We start from the raw sequence: 19,163 nt of genomic DNA, 5'->3' as shown, positions 1-19,163 counted from the left end.
TGCATGAGGTGTGTAACCTCTGCCTCTCTCCCGAGCATGAGACCAGAGACTGTCCTGCTTGTGCCTCCTTTCGCTCGAAGACCATCCCGGATAGATTAGCTCGAAGGACCATGGCTTGCTCATCGAGTTCGATCCCCAACGACGTCTTCCACGAGGGTGTTTATGTGCCAGAGGAGCGGGTCGAAGAAGAGCTCATCAGCGCCTCCGAAGCCGATGACTCCGTCAAAGAAGTGACTCCAGCTCAACGGGTCGTAAGTACAGACGTCGCCCCGACCCACTCCCTACAACAACAAAGGCTTCGGTCACGCCTTCGAGCTCAGGTGCACACCGACTCACTGCTTCCCATGCCCCGCCCTCGTACCGGGCACAGAAGCCTACCAAGTGTTCCGGCGACTCTGGCTCGATTCTGCCTGTTACCGGTGCCCAAACCCAATCATCGGCACCGAAAAAGAAGCCGCACCCATCCTCTGGGCCGACTGCTATTTCAACCCCGAAGCCTTCGGGACCGAAGACTCCCAACTAGTGACTCCCCGGCACCGAAGAAACACTCTGAGCAGATGAAGCCACTCACCAAAGGTTCGGACTCGCACTCTTTGGAGCCGGAAAAAGCATCGACACTGCAAAAACACATAGAATCCAACAAATCGCATGGCTCCAAGCCCAAAACTGCTCCACAGCCAGCGCCGGAAAAGGCCCGAACACCCAAACTTCTTTGGAGGAGCTTTTTCAACCAGACCCTCAATAAAAAAACTTTAACTAAAGACCCTAAAACCGGTCAATTGACTCTCAGTTCCAGGAAAAGAGCACTAGACATACCTATTCTAGACCTCAGACCATTAAACAGGTACATACAATCAGACCACTTCCACATGGTCACACTTCAAGTCCTCCCTCTACTTTCACAGGGCGACTTCCTAGCCACCTTAGATCTCAGACGCCCATTTCCATATTCCCATACATGCTGCTCACAGAAAATATCTCAGGTTTGTAGTGGACGGGCAGCACTATCAATTCAAAGTACTCCCCTTTCACAACAGCACCACGGGTATTCACCAAGTGCCTAGCAGTAGTCGCATCCCATCTAAGAAGACCGCACATTCACGTCTTCCCATACCTTGACGACTGGCTCATAAAAGCCAGCTTGTACAACCAGTGTGTTCGTCACACTCACGCGACTATCCAATTACTCCACAACCTGGGGTTCACAGTAAACCACAAAGTCTCATCTGCAACCCTCTCACACACAATACCTCTGTGCCATAATAAACACTTCAAAAGCGTTAGCCTATCCCAGTCCAGCAAGGATAGCAAGCATTCTAGCCCTCTTACCCAAATTTCAGCCACATCACTCTTTCCCAGCTAGAGTGTTCATGCACTTCACAGGAATGATGGCCTCTTGCATTTTTATAGTGCCTCACGCAAGACTCAAGATGCGTCCCATACAAGAGTGCTTAGCACGACAATGGAACCAGGCTCAAGGTCAGCTAACAGATCTGGTGTTGGTAGACGGTCGCATTCACCGCTCTCTGCAGTGCTGGAACACCAAAAACCTTTCCAAAGGGTGACCGTTCCTAGAGCCAGTTCCTCAGATTGTCATGACAACTGGCGCATCGCTCTCCGGCTGGTGAGCTCACCTATTACATCACACCATACAAGGCAAGTGGACACCAACAAAAGTTATTCCACATCAATTACCTGGAATTACTGGCCATATTCCTAGCTTTAAAGGCATTCCAAAAACAAATATCGAGCAAGGCTGTCTTAGTCCGCACCGACAACATGACAGCCATGTACTAAATCCAAAAACAAGGTGGGGCACTCTCTGCAGCTCTCCCAGCTAGCACAAAACATATGGAGGTGGGCTATACCTCAGAATATATTTCTCCTAGCCCAACACGTCCCAGGAGTCCAAAACACCATAGCAGGTCTGTTAAGTCGTCAAAACACAACAGATTCACGAGTGGGAACTCCACCCACAAGTCCTCCAACCATACTTTCAGATGTGGGGGCAACCACAGATAGACCTTTTCGCCACCCACAAACGCCAAAAGCCCAAGCTTCGCCACCAGATACCCACACCCATTATCCAAAGGCAATGCAATATGGATGAACTGGTCAGGCAGATTTGCGTACACCTTTCCGCTTCTCCCATTCATACCACTGGTGGTGCGCAAACTACAGCAACACTCACTGACTCTAATTCTAGTTGCTCCAACTTGGGCCAGACAACTGTGGTACACCACATTGTTGCAACTATCAATAGTCCCGCACCAAAGATTACACCTCACTACGCCGCTTAACCCAGAACCGTGGAGAGATCAGACACCTACACCCAGCTCAGCTGAACCTAGCGATCTGGCTCCTGAAATCTTAGAATTCGGTTATCTTAACCTTCCTCCTGACTGTATGAACGTCATTAAGGAAGCTAGACACACTACCACCAGGGCCTTCTATGCAGCCAAGTGGAAATGATGTGATATATTGCCATAACACTACCATCAATCCCCTAGATGTGTCTATCCAGCACATCATAATCTACCTACAAAGGTGCAACTTAGCCTACACGTCTATTCGGCTACACCTTGTTGCAGTAGCAGCATACCTACAAAATAGACATTTATCCATATTTAGAGTGCCCGCCATCAAAGCTTTTATGGAAAGCCTCAAGGATAATTCCTCCCAAAGTTCCACCCTCACCTGTGTGGAATTTAAATATCGTGTTCACATGACTAATGGGGCCTCCGTTTGAACCTCTACATAAATGTGAGTTACAGTTCTTAACACGGAAAGTTGCTTTCCTAGTGGCTGTAACTTCTCTAAGAAGAGTTAGTGAACTACAAGCCCTAACTATTCAGGAACCATTCTTACAAATGCATCATAATAAGGTGGTTCTCCGTACTAATCCTAAATTTCTCCCTAAAGTCATTTGCCCCTTCCACCTTAATCTGTGGAGTGCCCGTTTTCTTCTCGCAACCACACAGTCGCAGAAAGAGCTCTTCATACTTTAGACGTGAAAAGAGCATTACTCTATTACATTGAAAGAACACAACCTTTTCGAAAAACCAAACCACTTTTTGTTTTTCTCACCATCACACAAAGGCAATCCCATATCGAAGTCCGGGATAGCCAGATGGATTGTTAAATGCATACAAATTTGCTACCACAAAGCAAAACACACTTTAACTGTTCCTCCTAGAGCCCACTCTACAAGGAAAATGGGGGCTTCTATGGCATTCTTACGCAACATTCCATTAGAGGATACCTACAAAGCAGCTACATGGTCTACACCACATACGTTCACTAAACACTACTGTGTAGATGTGCAAACGAAACAAGCCAGTGTGGGTCAAGCTGTACTTAAAACCCTATTTCAGACTACTGCAACAGATAATGGTGGCCGCCGCTAGACGTGGGACTGCTGTACAATCTATGCAAAAGTGTGTAATCTGCAGCTCATAAGTATGCATCTGTTCTTGGCATGTAGAGCTGCAGATCTACACACGCCCACCCGGCTTCCTTTGTCTGTTCAGTATGATCTTATTTAGATACATTATACAAGGGCATCTTCCTGTTTATTACAAAACTCCATTTCCCTGCTGGCGAAAAACAATCAAAGGATTGAGCCGATGCCCATGCGCACTATGATCCTAGGGAGGAGTCACATACCTCGTGACTTCCAAAGACTTTCCAGGACAAAAACAAGTGCAAACATCCGGACCCAACACCAGATGGCGATCTATGCAAAAGTGTGTAGATCTGCGGCTCTACATGCCAAAAAGAGATGCATACTGGTAAGTAGCATATTCCTCAGTCTGCTCTGCAGAGGGGCCAACCCACTGACACGCACTTTGAGCGCGCAGGCGCTAAGGCTGAAGCCAAACAATCCAAGCCCCTCGTAAACACTTGGCATGGCTCAAGCGTCAAAGTATGCACAGAAAAAAATTTTTGATAAACATTATAAAATAGCAAACTCTTGGGGAATGCAAGATTAAGTAAAGTGTGAGACCTATTAGAGGAACTAAATCACTGAAATGTATTGCCTTAACGTTTTTAACATTCATTGTTTGCAAGTCAATCCAGGTTTTTGGCATCATTCTTAACTTAGGGGCGTGAAGCAACGGGCTGTTTTAATATAACACATCAGAGAATTGTCCACTGTAAGCACCTATTTCTCGCCTTGCTTGACTGATATTTGGATCAGCTTCGCAAGGAAACCAGAAAGAACCCGGCTTGTTTGGATCCATTTCGCGGTGGAACAAATGCTGCAGTTCCACTTCTAACAGGGCAAGCTATGTGCAGCGAGGGCCTGGGGTTCACAGTGGGGGATGTTAGCGTGATGAGGTGTCTCTGCAAGCTAAAGTTATGTATATTGTGCCAACACTTGCATTACCAAGAACAAGTCACCAGATCGGACGTTCTTGCATCCAGTCTCGCGTATGACGAAATGGTAGGATCTACGCCTTTGAATGACGAACGTTTGAAGTCATGCAGGGATGAAGTCTCCGCCCGTAAATATGACGCTAATTTCTTTGCTGGCTACAGAGTGCATGCAACGATAGACCCAATAGCAAAGAAGAGCTGTAAAACCGAAAACCCCGCTTCCTGCATCACAATTCCAAAAGTTGATTTGCTGCTTGGCTTCCGCTCTCGCTTCAGAGCGAGGCAGGGCAGGCAGCCCAGATACATGTATCTGCTTAGAGATACAATTGGATCTCTAAATAAATATCTTTTTAATATGTTATGTAAATGTGTAGTAGTTTGAGGGGCGCAGTCCCCCAGCCCTAATGGAGAAACAGCCCCTGGCTCTTGCCACTGTAGTGTTCGTCTCGTGTGGAGCTTTTGGGGGTTGCAGTTGTATGAGCAGCCAGAGGAGAGCCCCCTACCTCTTCCAGCCCCTCCAAAAAATGTGCTGGCTAAACACTTCCGCAATGGACTGTTGGGCCTTGCCCAAGAAGGAGAAAGTATTAACAAAGTGACAACTCCTTAATAAAAGGCTCTCCAAGGAGACCCCATTGGCTACTGGGCCGGTTTCAGTGTTTGCTGGTCAAAATAGAGCCCAGGCTAGATGAACTAGCAAAGTGCAACAACGCTCTGTTAACTCTGAGCCAGCATTACTGAGGAAAAACAGGGCCCTTTGAGCCCATCCCGATAAAACTGTGGGATCAATCCTCTGGCCTCGCTCACTGGCATCCTCTGCCATGTCCAATATTTTTCTTAGCGGGTCCCAGGACAACTAGAACCTTATCCTAGTAGGAACGCCAGGACCACTTCAAACCCTGTTTGGGATCTTTAGCGTATTTGGTTATCTGGCCATTCATGAGTCAGTGTCTGGTGTACTCGCCACCTTATTGGCTAGGGAGGGGCTGGCGTATTCTGGCTTTAAGAGGCCCCGGACCTCTTGGTCCATGGTTTTGCTAATGCGACTGTCTATATTGTGCTATATCTGGTGCTGGAACCCAGTCCGTTTGATCGGGGATCGTAGATTTTTTCCGGGTTGCGCATGACTGGTATCCCCGAGGAGTAATGGTTGTTGGAATCATTCATCCTGCGTGTTTTGGCGCCAGGGTCTGCTCTGGTATTATCCACCCCTTGCAGGGGGAAGAAATAGTTCTTGGGAGCAACAGCCAACTGGGAATTTGTCTATCTTTTTAGAAAGGCCTGGCACAGTCTCTCAAAGGCATCTGATGCCAGTGGTTGCCTTAACTGTGGCATTGGGCCTGACTTTGCTCTTGAAGGCCTCTGTGCCTATAGGTTCTAGCCTCCAGCCTTCCCCAGTTGGGGGTACTACACTGCGCTTCCCAGTCAACTTTATTTTGATCTGGCTCAGGGGTTCCAGAGCTGAAGACTGCCCTTTCTAGAGATTCATCAGTGGCACCCACTAATTCCTCATGGATGGAAAGCAATTAGTGCTCCTCTTCCACAGACTCCCAGCATGCGTCCAACTCACTGGCCATGGTTGATCAGGTGAGTCAGAGGTCAGACAAATAGTGTATAGGGTTCAAAATCGACAAGCTTGCTGAAGAAACCAGTTAAATATTCCCAAACAGTTCTAAAACGATTGCCTTAGCCAAGTTTTGTTGGAATATGCTCCAATCGGGCTCTAAATACACTGGCAATGCACAGTAAACGCTCTGCGGTTGAGCTGCTTGACTGAAGCACATGAACGTAGGAAGGAAACTGCTGATCAGGGGAGTCCTTGGGAAAACGCTCCCTCCAGCTCGCCTAGCATAGTGACAGGCCCTAATCACCACAGATGGGGAAGCTCAGTGCCACACTGAGGGATGAGAGGGAGGGGCTCATCTCCTCTGAGACACGCACACTACACGCCCCGTAGAAGCACCGCACATCTCGTTGTTGGGGAAAACTCGCTGGGAATTCATCTGAAGCAAACACCCCGTTGCCGGGAGTTGCGGACTCCTGGCCACAAATCGCGGCTTTGGGAAACTAGCATTGTCATAGCCAATGGGTCTCGCCTTTGGGACCTTATAAGTGTTTAGCCATGCAACAGTTGATGTTTTTGCACCAAGGATATTGTGCTGCATAACTAAATACTTATAAAGTCCCAAAAGCGAGACCTATTGGCTATGCCAATGCTTGTTGTTATAGCTGTGCTACCACTGGCTGAAGATCAGTAGTAGGACAGCTGGTGCTGGAAGAGGCAATGTGCACACCATGTTTTGAACATTTTGTTGCAGTGCCTTATTTGAGTGATCACCCAACAGTGATCACAGGCCTTGGATGGAAGCTAGCATGTTTTTGCAGCGGTGGAATGTGTGAGACCGACAAACAGTGAGCTAATTGAAGAATAATTATGATGGGGATAAGAATCTTGGAAATCGTGGTGAGATAAAAACAGCAATACAAAAACTAGTTGTTCGAGGCATATGAGCTGCAGATTGTACACTTAGCATAGATCGCCATCTGGTGTTGGGCCCGGATGTTTGCAGTTTGTTTTTCTTCTTGGACAGTCTTTGGAAGTCACGAGTTTGGTGACTCCTCCTTCGGTCCGTACTGCGCATGGGCTTCGGCTCCATCCTCAGATTGTTTTTTTCCGCCATCGGGCTCGGATGTGATACTTCGTGCTCCAGCTTCGAACTTCTACGGTTCCAGCCTCGACGGAAAATCCTCGTTTCTTCGAGTTTCTTCATCTTCATCTCTCGAAGCGGCACTTTTCTCCATCCCGTACATCGGCACCGGCCTTCGGGCCCTCCTCGACTCCGGTCCCGGCCGATGGAAAGGACTCCGTTCAAAAAGTGCCCAAAATGTGGGTCTAAATTTCCCCACACCGACCTCCATCAGGTGTGTAATCTTTGCCTCTCTCCAGAACACGAGGCCAGAGACTGCCCCGCCTGTAAGTCTTTTCGATCGAAGAAAACCATCCGGGATCGAAAAGCTCGACGCACCATGGCGCACTCATCGTCTGCAGCTCCACCGGACATCTTCGGAGACGGCGCCGAAGCTTCGGGGCAAACACACACCGAGCAGGAAGAAGACGTCGTCAGCGCTTCCGAGGCCGACTACTCCGACGTGGAGGACATCACACCGGCGCAGCGGGCCGTGAGTACTGTGCCCCCTCCCACCCCCGCGCCCAAAACCAAAGAGACTCTGGTTACTCCCTCGCCTGCCGGCCTGGGCAAAACCAAGACCAAAGCTTCGATCACCCCACCTTCGGGCCCGGTGTCGAAGCCTCCAAAGTCTCACGGCAGCTCGGGATCGAGCCAGCCGACGCCCGGTGCCGAAAAACAGCATCCGGCACCGAAGAAAGCAATATCCAGCTCGACTCCGAAGCCACCGGTACCGAAGCCTGGACTCTCGGTGCCGACCAAACACAAACACAAATCTGTCGGCACCGACGCTCCGGCGCCGAAAACTCCTTCGACGCCGAAAAAACCGGAGGCCCCAAAAAAGCATGGCGCACACAAACCATCGAAGTCCTCGGTTCCGAAATCACCGGTGCCGACGGACGATTCGACGCCATTGGCTCTGTTTACACCAGACCCTTTACAAAAGACTCTGTCCAAAGATCCAAAGACTGGACTATTGACTTTAATTATCAAGAAAAGACGCCTTGATACTCCGGCTCCTCCTCCACCACCCAAACGGAAGGACTCTGCTACTTCTCCCCTCAGAGTGCCCTCCCCACTACTACCTCCTCCACCGCCTCCCAGGTCTCCGCCACCTTTACCTCACTACTCTCTGGCCCCGTCCCCAGATCCGGACGACGGGGACCCGGACAACGGGGACCCGGACAATTATCCGGCGGACGCCCCAATGGATCCCACTCCACCAGGGACCCCAGACCCGTGGGAGGATTACAATAACCCTGATGTACCCGATATTCCTCAGGACGACCTATACCCATCCAGGCCGTCTCCTCCAGAGGACTCCTTAGGGTTCCATCATTTAGTGCAGAGAGCAGCACACTACCATGGGGTGGACATGCACACTGAACCAGTGGAAGACGACTTCTTACTGGATACATTCGACATACAGGACAAATCCACCTCTATCTTACCCATGCTTAAGGGTGTCACCAAGCATGCCGCAGAGGTGTTCAAAGACCCTGTCAGGGCCAGGGTACTAAACCCTAGAATAGAGAGAAAGTATAAGGCGGCACCCACAGACCCTGCATACATTAAGGGCCCTGCTCCCTTAGATTCCCTAGTTGTCTCTACAGCTAGAAAGCGGGCTAACTCCCAGTCCTCAGGAGAAGCCCCACCGCCAGACAAGGAATCCAAACTCCTAGACGCGTCTGGCAAGCGCACCGCCTCTCAAGCTGCAAACATGTGGCGCATTGCAAACACACAAGCGCTACTTGCGCGCTATGACAGAGCACACTACGATGAACTTGAGGCTCTTATGCAGCACCTCCCCGAGAAACACAAGCGTAGGGCTCATGAGCTAATACAGGAGGGTAAACTCATTACAAACACCTCCATTAAGTGTGCCCTCGATGCAGCCGACACTGCTTCTAGAGCCATAAATACCAGTGTCCTGCTTCGTCGCCATGCCTGGCTCAGGATCTCAGGGTTTAAGCCTGAAGTCCAGGCGTCCATACTCAATCACCCCTTTGACCAACAAACTCTCTTTGGGCCCAAGGTAGACGAAGCGTTGGAAAAGATGAAAAAGGACAGACACAGCAAAGTCTATGGGGGCACTCCAAACACAAGCGTCTAAACGTTCCTTTCGACGCTCCTCCTTTCGTGGCACAGGCAGAGGCTTCTCCACCGATAGCACCTCTACCTCCTACAAATCCCCTCCTCAAAATACCTTTTCAAAGGGTCAAAGGGGTGGTTACAGAGGCAACAACAATAAGGGCAGGGGCAAAACTAACAACACCCGTTCTGCCACCCCGCCCACACAATGACTTCCCTCCGCTCCCCCCAGACCATTCCACTCCGGTCGGGGGCAGACTACAAAACTTTATCCACGCATGGGAGTCCATAACATCGGACAAATGGGTGACCCAAATCATTCGGTCAGGGTACTGTCTCGAGCTAACATCTACCCCACCAAGGCACCGCCCAATGTCTCAAGAACATTCCACACTGCTCAAACAGGAGGTACTCTCCCTCCTCCAAAAACACGCTATAGAGCAGGTCCCCATCAATCAGCAAAATCTAGGGGTTTACTCCCTATATTTCCTAATACCAAAGAAAGACTGGACCCTCAGGCCCATTCTGGACCTCCGGCCTCTAAATGCCTACATACATTCAGACCATTTCCATATGGTCACCCTACAACAAGTCCTCCCGCTCCTCTGTCAGGGAGATTTTCTCACAACCTTGGATCTGAAAGACTCATACTTTCACATTCCAATACACCCCTCTCACAGGAAATACCTCAGGTTCGTGGTGGACGGGCAACATTACCAATTCACGGTTCTCCCCTTCGGGGTCACCACCGCACCACGAGTGTTTACCAAATGCCTAGCGGTAGTAGCAGCACACCTCAGACGTCAACACATTCACGTCTTCCCTTACTTAGACGACTGGCTGATAAAAGCCGCGTCCTACCACCAATGCGTGCAGCATACAAACAGCACCATCCAACTGCTCCACCAGCTAGGCTTCACGGTGAACTACCAAAAGTCCCACCTCATACCATCTCACACAAAGCAATATCTTGGGGCCACTGTAGACACCTCCAAAGGTATTGCCTATCCAAACACAGCCAGAATCACAAGCATTCAAGCCTTACGCAAAACATTCCTTCCCCAACACTCTCTTCCAGCAAGAGTGTTCATGAAGCTCATAGGAATGATGGCGTCTTGCATCTTTATAGTGCCCCATGCAAGACTACACATGCGTCCACTTCAAGAGTGCCTAGCACAACAGTGGAACCAGGCCCAGGGTCAGCTGACGGATCTGGTGTTGGTGGACGGCCGCACACATCACTCTCTGCAGTGGTGGAACACCACAAACCTTTCCAAAGGGCGGCCGTTCCTGGACCCGGTTCCTCAGGTGATTCTAACAGCGGACGCATCGCTCTCCGGCTGGGGAGCGCACCTCCTACACCTCACAATGCAAGGTCTATGGACGCCACAGCAAAAATTGCTCCACATCAACCATCTGGAGCTCTTGGCGATCTTTCTAGCCCTAAAATCTTTCCAAAAACAGATTTCGGGCAAAGCAGTCCTCATTCGCACAGACAACATGACTGCAATGTATTGTATCCAAAAACAGGGGGGCACACACTCTCCCCAGCTCTCCCGCTTAGCCCAGAGCATATGGAGATGGGCAATTCCCCAAAACATCTTTCTCCTGGCACAACACGTTCCAGGCGTACAAAACACCATGGCAGATCTGCTCAGCAGACAAACTTAACAACTACACGAATGGGAACTGCATCCGCAAGTTCTTCAGCCATTCTTCCAACAGTGGGGGCATCCTCAGATAGACCTCTTCGCCACCCACGAAAACAAAAAATGCCCAAGCTTCGCCGCCAGATACCCACACCCATTGTCCAAGGGCAATGCGATATGGATGAACTTGTCAGGCAGATTTGCATACGCCTTTCCACCTCTCCCACTAATTCCATTAGTGGTCAGGAAGCTACAACAGCACTCCCTCACACTCATTCTGGTAGCTCCGACGTGGGCCAGGCAGCCGTGGTACACCACGCTACTACAACTATCAGTGGTACCACATCAAAAACTGCACCTATCCCCATGCCTCCTAACCCAGAACCATGGAGAAATCAGGCACCCGGACCCAGCTCAGCTCAACCTGGCGATCTGGCTCCTGAAATCCTAGAATTCGGATACCTTAACCTTCCCCCTGATTGCATGAACATCATCATGGAAGCCAGACGTCCTACCACTAGAGCATGTTATGCCGCAAAGTGGAAAAGATTTGTTATTTACTGCCGTAACAATACAATCAACCCTTTAGATGCATCCATACAGCACATCATATGCTATCTGCTCCATCTTCACAGGTGTAACCTGGCATATTCATCCATACGCCTACACCTAGCAGCGATCGCTGCTTATCTACAAAACAGACAGCATTTATCTCTCTTCAGAGTGCCCGCTATTAAAGCCTTCATGGAAGGCCTTAAACGAGTAATTCCTCCCAGGGCACCACCTTCCCCTGTATGGAATCTAAATTTAGTTCTTACACGACTAATGGGTCCGCCCTTCGAACCAATGCATAAATGCGAGCTACAGTTTCTCACCTGGAAAACAGCTTTTCTCGTAGCTATCACTTCCCTTAGAAGGGTTGGTGAAATACAAGCGTTCACTATACAGGAACCCTTCATACAAATACATCACAGCAAGGTCATACTTCGCACAAATCCGAAGTTCCTGCCCAAGGTAATTTCCCCCTTCCATCTCAATCAATCGGTGGAATTACCTGTCTTCTTCTCGCAACCTCAATCTGTTGCAGAAAGAGCCTTACACACACTCGATGTAAAAAGGGCCTTGCTATACTACATACAAAGAACGCAACCCTTCAGGAAGACTAAACAATTGTTCGTCTCCTTCTCTCCACCACATAAAGGCAACCCCATTTCTAAATCAGGGATAGCTAGGTGGATTGTAAAATGCATACAGATTTGCTACCAAAAGGCTAAAAGAACATTATCTGTTCCGCCTAAAGCCCATTCTACAAGAAAGTTAGGGGCTTCTATGGCCTTTCTAGGGAATATACCCTTAGATGACATCTGCAAAGCAGCCACATGGTCTACACCGCACACCTTCACAAAACATTACTGTGTAGATGTGCATTCCAAGCAGCAAGCTAGAGTGGGCCAGGCTGTACTAAAGACACTATTTCAAACCACTGCAACGGATACCGGTGGTCACCGCTAGGGTTGGGTACTGCTATATAATCTATGCTAAGTGTACAATCTGCAGCTCATATGCCTCGAACGGAATATGCTACTTACCAGTATGCATCTGTTCTTGGCATGTAGAGCTGCAGAGTTGTACACGCCCACCCGCCTCCCCGGCTACCTGTATCCGTTCCAGTACATCTTATTTAGATACTACACACATCGGTTTCTCACTGTGATTACCAAGCTCCATCATTTCCCTGTTGGCGAAAAACAATCTGAGGATGGAGCCGAAGCCCATGCGCAGTACGGACCGAAGGAGGAGTCACCAAACTCGTGACTTCCAAAGACTGTCCAAGAAGAAAAACAAACTGCAAACATCCGGGCCCAACACCAGATGGCGATCTATGCTAAGTGTACAACTCTGCAGCTCTACATGCCAAGAACAGATGCATACTGGTAAGTAGCATATTCCTTATTTTATTTATTATTGTGCCACCTGACTTGCGATTGGCTTTTGTAACCTTCATAGCATAAACACGATCTAAGGTTACAAAGGCTGATCGCAAGTTAGGCGGCACAATAATAAATGAAAAAAAATAACGTGGCGAGATAACACCGCAATAAAATACATTGTGGAATAATAAGCAAAATAAAAAGGCATACACATGATCGAAGGTTACATCTGGTTTTACCTTGAAAAGCTGCTCTTGAATTTCTGCTGCTAGTGAGCGCGTGAAATGGGACATCCACAGCTCAACCCAGCCTGGGCTCCCGTGCTAAATAAATGTGAGCAGAATTCAAAGCACGCAGCACGCTGAAAATATGCCAGGACACACCAAACAATTATACTTTCTGGGGGGTCCAACGATTTTGCCTGGCCGTCGGCAATGCAGGTAAAAACAGCAACAGAGATAGAACAATACCAATATACCTGTGCCAGCGTGCGCGTCTTGAGTAGCTCTCGTACTCTCCAACTCCGTGCTCACGCGCTTGAAGCTACAGGAAGCAGTGTGAATCTGAAGGAACCCTCCTAAAACGTAAGTATCCCAAATATTTAGTCACAGCACACTAGACTTTGACTAGTCTAACATATGGAGCCTGGAGCAGGACTCCGCTACCACACCAGCTCACAGGTTCTGCGCATTATCTTTAGTCCTACCTGTTTGCAGATCTTTGGAAAATGTGTTGTCCATCCTAACGCAGTAATCCAAGGACTTTTGCCTTTTAGTTTTAGAGTTTGTTTATTAGTATTCAACCGATTGCGCACAATACCGGTTAAAAGAACAAATATTAAAATCTCCAAATGAAAACTTTTCTGTTAACCCTGGAGTCTAGAGGCTGTATTGTAAACCCAGAGTGAAAGTCATTAAAAATATTGTACCATAAAGTGCTGCTGTGCTCGATGTTTACCTTCTAGCTCAACTTGTGCCTTTTGGGGGAGTTTCTCATCCTGCCAGTTATGGGATTAAAAAAGAGGGGGATGGGGTTTGACTTTCTTCTAGGAGTCTTTAATCACAGTCTCTGCCTGTCACCTGGGCCTCTGTTCTAAGAATGGAAGGATTAACCGTTTAGGGCCATGAATGTGAGAATTTGGAGTCCTTTTCATGAGTAGCTCGAGGAGGGTCCTGAATACGGATTTAAGCAAGCTCTACCCAAGACCCTTTGGGTCCCCATGGGTTCTGGATTCTTCGGAATGCCTGTCTGGGTTTCAGAACAGGGCGAAGAGACTGGGACATGCCAAGAACATAGAAATAGCACTAATTTTGTAGCGACCGTGGGACACAGTGAATTGACTTGACAGAACTCGCCAACATAGAACACAAATAGCAATGTGCAGATTTGACACACGTTATCATTTGTGTTACTTAAACTGCTTTCTGGTCCGGATTCCTTACTAATCCCGCACTGCTACATAAGGCTATTTATCACCTTCAGTGTGTTTCAATCTCACCAAAAATTCCAAATTTTCCTGGGCAGTTGTTGACTATTCGGGGCTCTCCTGGCAAATTCGGGCCGTTTTCAGCGCTATATATTTACCTGTTCATTGTCCAGGCTCTGACTACCAATGATGGTGTCACTAGTTCCCACCGCTAACATTTCGTCACAAATTGTACACATTCTTTAGCTTGTATTTTGGAGTGAGACACCGGGATATGAACTATAAGTTGTGAACACTTTAGGGGGGCCAACGGAGGGCAGTGTTTAATTAAACTTAACGCCAAATGTCGAAACAGGTTCGGATTGTCATGATTGAGAACAGTTACAGATTGTTAGGTTTTGGGGCCTCTAGTTTTGAGGGGCTAGCGCTCTACTTACCGTTTAAGATCCTATTGTAGGCGTCACATGCATTCCACTCAGCATTTGGCCTCATCATCTTTATGGCATTGCAGTCTGGGGTACCGAGAAAAGGTGAACAGTCACACCTACCCCACAGCTGCGCTTTCTTCCTCAGTGGTGTCTGTGACAAAGGCACAGCAAGGGGAGACACATATGCAGAGGAGAGGCAGGGGGTTACCCAGTCCCGCTAGCACCCATCTCTATCCCCTCTCAGAGAAAGCTTTGTAAATACAAAGTACTGTGTGGTATGCAGAGCCCCCCGAGGGCGCAAACAAAGAGGCAGAAGGGGGCCATTTGAAGCCATAAAGGGATAAATATTCAAGGAGAGGTAGGATGAAGCAGAGGGAAAAGTTTGTTCTGCTAAGAGAATTAAAAGCGGCCTCCTCTCATCCGAGCACCACCTCCCTTCCAGAGAAAACAAACCTTCAAAAGAGCTCCGAGCCTGCTCGGCAGACCTCATAAAATGGGTGGGAGACCTGGCCAGATAAAGGGAAGCCACCACAGATTAGATATTAGGACACACGCTCGCCAGGCAGCCGATGTTTAAAGTGAAAGCGCAAAAATAAATGCGCTGTGCCCTGTCTCCTTTTGAGACGGCCCATCCAGACTGGCTCTCACGGCGTGTTTATCTAACACGCCTCCTAAAGACAAGTAATTGCTTTGCAACAGCCGCAAAGCAGACGAGCCACTCCGGATTAGCCGGACCAAAAGGCGGAAGGGCGGCAACCGAAGACCCTTCTTTTCAATGGGAAGCCAGCGTTTAACATGAACGCTGACGCTACCTAATGAAAATGAGGCGGCAGGACTTCAAGTCCCCTTCTTGAAACCACCTTGATGACTTTAGCTCTCGCAGGCGAGGAGCGCATGCGTGCTCCAACGCCAGGCGAGATGTAAAAACCCCTCTGTGAGCCTCCATTACTGCAGAGATAACTTGGGGGAAGGAGGACCCAGCAGGAGGTCTGGACCAAAGGCCCAGTCACCGCATTACGGTGTGAGGGAGGTTTCAAGCATGCCTTCCGGCGTTTCCTAAGGTGAGCGGCTAGAAGGAAAACACCTGTAACCTGAACTGCCCGCACAAACCAAATAAACAGCGCAGCCCTCAGGCCCAATTATGCAACATTAAGAAAAGCACTTATCTGTCTCCTGAGCAGCGAGGAAAGAGGAAGTGCTATTCCTTGATGTTGCTTATGAGATTGATTGACTATAGTTATGTTTACTGTTTGAAAAGACTCCTGGTATTTGTAGTCTTTGTTTAAACATGTTAAGGCTGCAGAGCGGAATAAGTGAGATGAGCATAATCTGAGCCTCTGATCCGGACATGGAATAGTCCTTCTGGAGCAATTTTTATTTTATTTACTAGGAGCAGAGACAAGTTTTTATTAAAAATGCCTTTGGCTCCCGTGTAAAGTTGGGTTTAGAATGCATTTCTGGAATATTCATCCCACCCATGTCGATGTCTTGACAGCGTTCTTCTTTGAACATTTGGAGTATTGCTAATAGTAATGGAGACAGTCCTAATTTATTTTCGAAAGATTTGCATGCTGTACTAAATTTCTAATGCAAGTATTTTACATGCCTCCTATCCATTTCAAACTTAAAACAAAAAATGTAAGTGCTGAAAACGCAAGCTAAATGAGATTCACTGCTATGTTAATGTTCTTCCATTTACCTATTTAGCACTAATATCAGAATTGGCGGATGCACTGGAATATTTTGTTGTAACTATTCCCACTGCATTAAATAGCTTTTTTATTGCTTGTATTGCTTTCCAATAGGTTGTTAAAACCGAAGACATTCAGCAATTTTTTGAAGAACTGCGGTCTAAGAAGAAAAGGCGGGTTGACGAGATGCAGTATTACTGCCGTTAAATGTGTTCCAGTGCTATGAATTATCCATCATGTGTTAAGAATTGTTCTACCCACTTGGAATCATTTAAAACCTGATTGTTCCCACAAGAGTCTTTAAATATCTTGCTCTACATCCAGTCTTGAGACTGGGCAATGTTGCTTTCTCAGAACATGTCATTACTCCCTTTGCGTTTTTTTCTTGGTTTTGCTTGCTCCCTGGTAACAAATTGTTTTTTTTTAATATACTTTATTTCTTGTGCTCCTTATGAAAGTATATTTTAAACTTTTGATTTTAGATAAGTTGTACTAGTATTTTTCCCTGTCTTGGTAGGCAGAGCTGCCGTGATGCAACAGATTTTCCGATATAGGAAGGTTTTTGCAGCTATGCTATTTTGGCTGTATCAGCTGAATATGTACTTATGTGTTGCTATGAAGCCTTCATCTCTGTATTAGTAAAAGAACTGATATGATTATGAATCAAAATTTAAATGCCCCCTTTTATCCTGTAGATTTTCAAGTGCAGCTTTTCCACTTGATTTTACATTTACCCATGTTGACAAAATGTGTCTAACAGTTGGTCACATTTCTTCAGAGAACATCCACGGTTTGTTTAAACAAACCACCAACTGGCTTTATCATTCATATTCATACAATTTGGGTTATACTTTTAAGCACCAATAATTCTACCAGACTTTTGAAAGAAAAAAGTAGCATCTTGCTCTGCTTTCGTACTTTCTTTTCTCTAGTGATTACCTGCATTTTTTGACTTTCATTGTTCCAATGTTACTTCAAAACTTGATCAGGTAAAAATATTAGTTTCAATTGTGTAAATGTAATTTGTACCCATTAAAACCTAGTGTTTCAGTTCCCTGGTGGAATTATAATTGTCCTAAAGTGTTCTTCACAAGAGAGAGAATTGGCAGATGCACTAGTCACTGAAGATGTTTGCATTGGCCAAGAAACATTCTTTTGCTATGTTATAGCAGGGATAAGGACCCAAACATCTGTACCTACTATTCTTGCCAAGTGCAGTTCGTTAATCTGATAGACAAATAAAAAAAAATAAAACCCATTGCTTCCTTGTGTTTTATACCGGATTAAAACAGTGACCTAAATGTATATTTTAATTAAGGTTAAAGAGGAGTGAAAGGAGGACTGGGTAGATGGAGGATTAACACTGTTGGTATTCTCTTCCAAACTTCACTTACTGTTGATTGCAGATATTTGCTAGAAACAAGTTTTCAGGCCATTTAAGACCAGTCTTTAACATTTGCCATGCATGATATTTCATGGAGAGGTTATTACATTTTTTTATGTTCCGTTACAAGCAGTTTAAGTAGTGTATTTTTGATGGACTGCAACACCAAGTATTTAACTTTTTTGCCCCACATTTACACAAGACTACATTTTAGTGGTTTGATTGGTTTTAAAATCATTTTTGCGCTTTTGCGTTGTGTACAAGTTGTTCAGTATTATGATTCAATACATTTGGTGAAGAGTACGTTCTTACAAATTGTCTTACATAAAACTAGTGGGTCCAAGCAATTTTTTTTTTTTTTAAATAATAATTTTAGCCCTGCATCACAAGTGAATAGTTTGAAAGGGGTGGGAGATCTAGGATGGAGAGTTCTTTGTCCATTCTATTTGCGAAGGCAGTAATAAACAGAACTACTGATTAACTTGTATTCTAAGATGTGACCCAATTTAAGTTGGCATACAGCAATGCAAAAGCTAGGCAATCAAGAGGAGACTTGAGTAATAAGTCAACCACCCATAAAGGTGGTTCCTTCGAATTGGTTTATTTGACCTATTTACATGCTGTTGACTATTCTAACACAAGCCCGGCCGCCTCTGGTTAAAAAGAAGGAATAGATAATGTTCTTGTGCAAAATGCCCAGGAAAGGGAAACTTTCCTACACTCAAGCTGTGCCCTCCATAATCTGTACCTTTCATGTCTATCCTACTAGTGCCTCCCGTGTTCGGGTTGTTTTTGCCTCTTTTAACCATGCAATGCAGAATGGCTTCCTTTAAAACAACTTGCTGAGTGGGTGTTACTTAACTCAAAGGCATTTAAATTAAAAATTTCCTAGCTATTGTAACAAAGCTTCAGTTCTAATAAGGACTTGGAGGCGAGGGCGATTCTTTCTTTAACTTTATTACACCGCAGCAATTTAAACAATGCCCTCAAAGAACAATCTTTTTCCATGAAGCCTGGGGAAAGATAAACAGAACATTGCCCAATCAGTTGGGTAAGTCCCATCACAGTCCTTCCTCTGTTCATGCCCCTCTTTTTTCGCGCGACTGAGGTCCATTCCTCCTCCGAAGTTATTCTTGCTTGTTTAATTCATTTCCAGAAGAGAAAACCCAAATACCCAGAAATTAATTTGATTTCCAAGAACTCCTACTCGTGTATATACAATAAGATTAACGAACAGTCATATTGTCAATATTGATCAGAATAACATCCAAGAATCATCTATTCACAAATTCCATAGAGAAATTCATACTTACTACCATATGTTATACCAAGAAAAGTAGGTTTGCCCCTCCACCCCCACCATACTGGGTGGTACCTGGAGTAAATCCTGGGTGGGATAATCCTCGCCTCAGAGTCCTTAATAAAATTGATGCTTTCTGTTACGATAGATAGGAAATTTTCCAATCTGTCTCTGGATCGGAGGCACGGATTATGCTTGT

At 46.6% G+C, this 19,163-nt stretch overlaps 1 protein-coding gene across 1 annotated transcript in view; it reads left to right on the top strand.

Moving 5' to 3' along the window:
• Window positions 1–17,538, top strand: part of UBR7 (ubiquitin protein ligase E3 component n-recognin 7) — an 80,240-nt gene extending 62,702 nt beyond the window's left edge. Inside the window, exon 11 of the mRNA XM_085626485.1 lies at window positions 16,395–17,538. Coding sequence (XP_085482611.1) covers window positions 16,395–16,487 — 93 coding nt within the window. The 3' untranslated portion in view covers window positions 16,488–17,538. The remainder of the gene's footprint in view (window positions 1–16,394) is intronic.
• The last annotated feature ends 1,625 nt before the right edge of the window (window positions 17,539–19,163 follow it).

This window comes from Triturus cristatus, chromosome 9, assembly GCF_964204655.1.
Source record: "Triturus cristatus chromosome 9, aTriCri1.1, whole genome shotgun sequence".
Lineage (NCBI taxonomy): Eukaryota > Metazoa > Chordata > Amphibia > Caudata > Salamandridae > Triturus > Triturus cristatus.
Note: the sequence above shows the minus strand (reverse complement) of the source record. Positions and strands in the feature narration are given on the sequence as shown.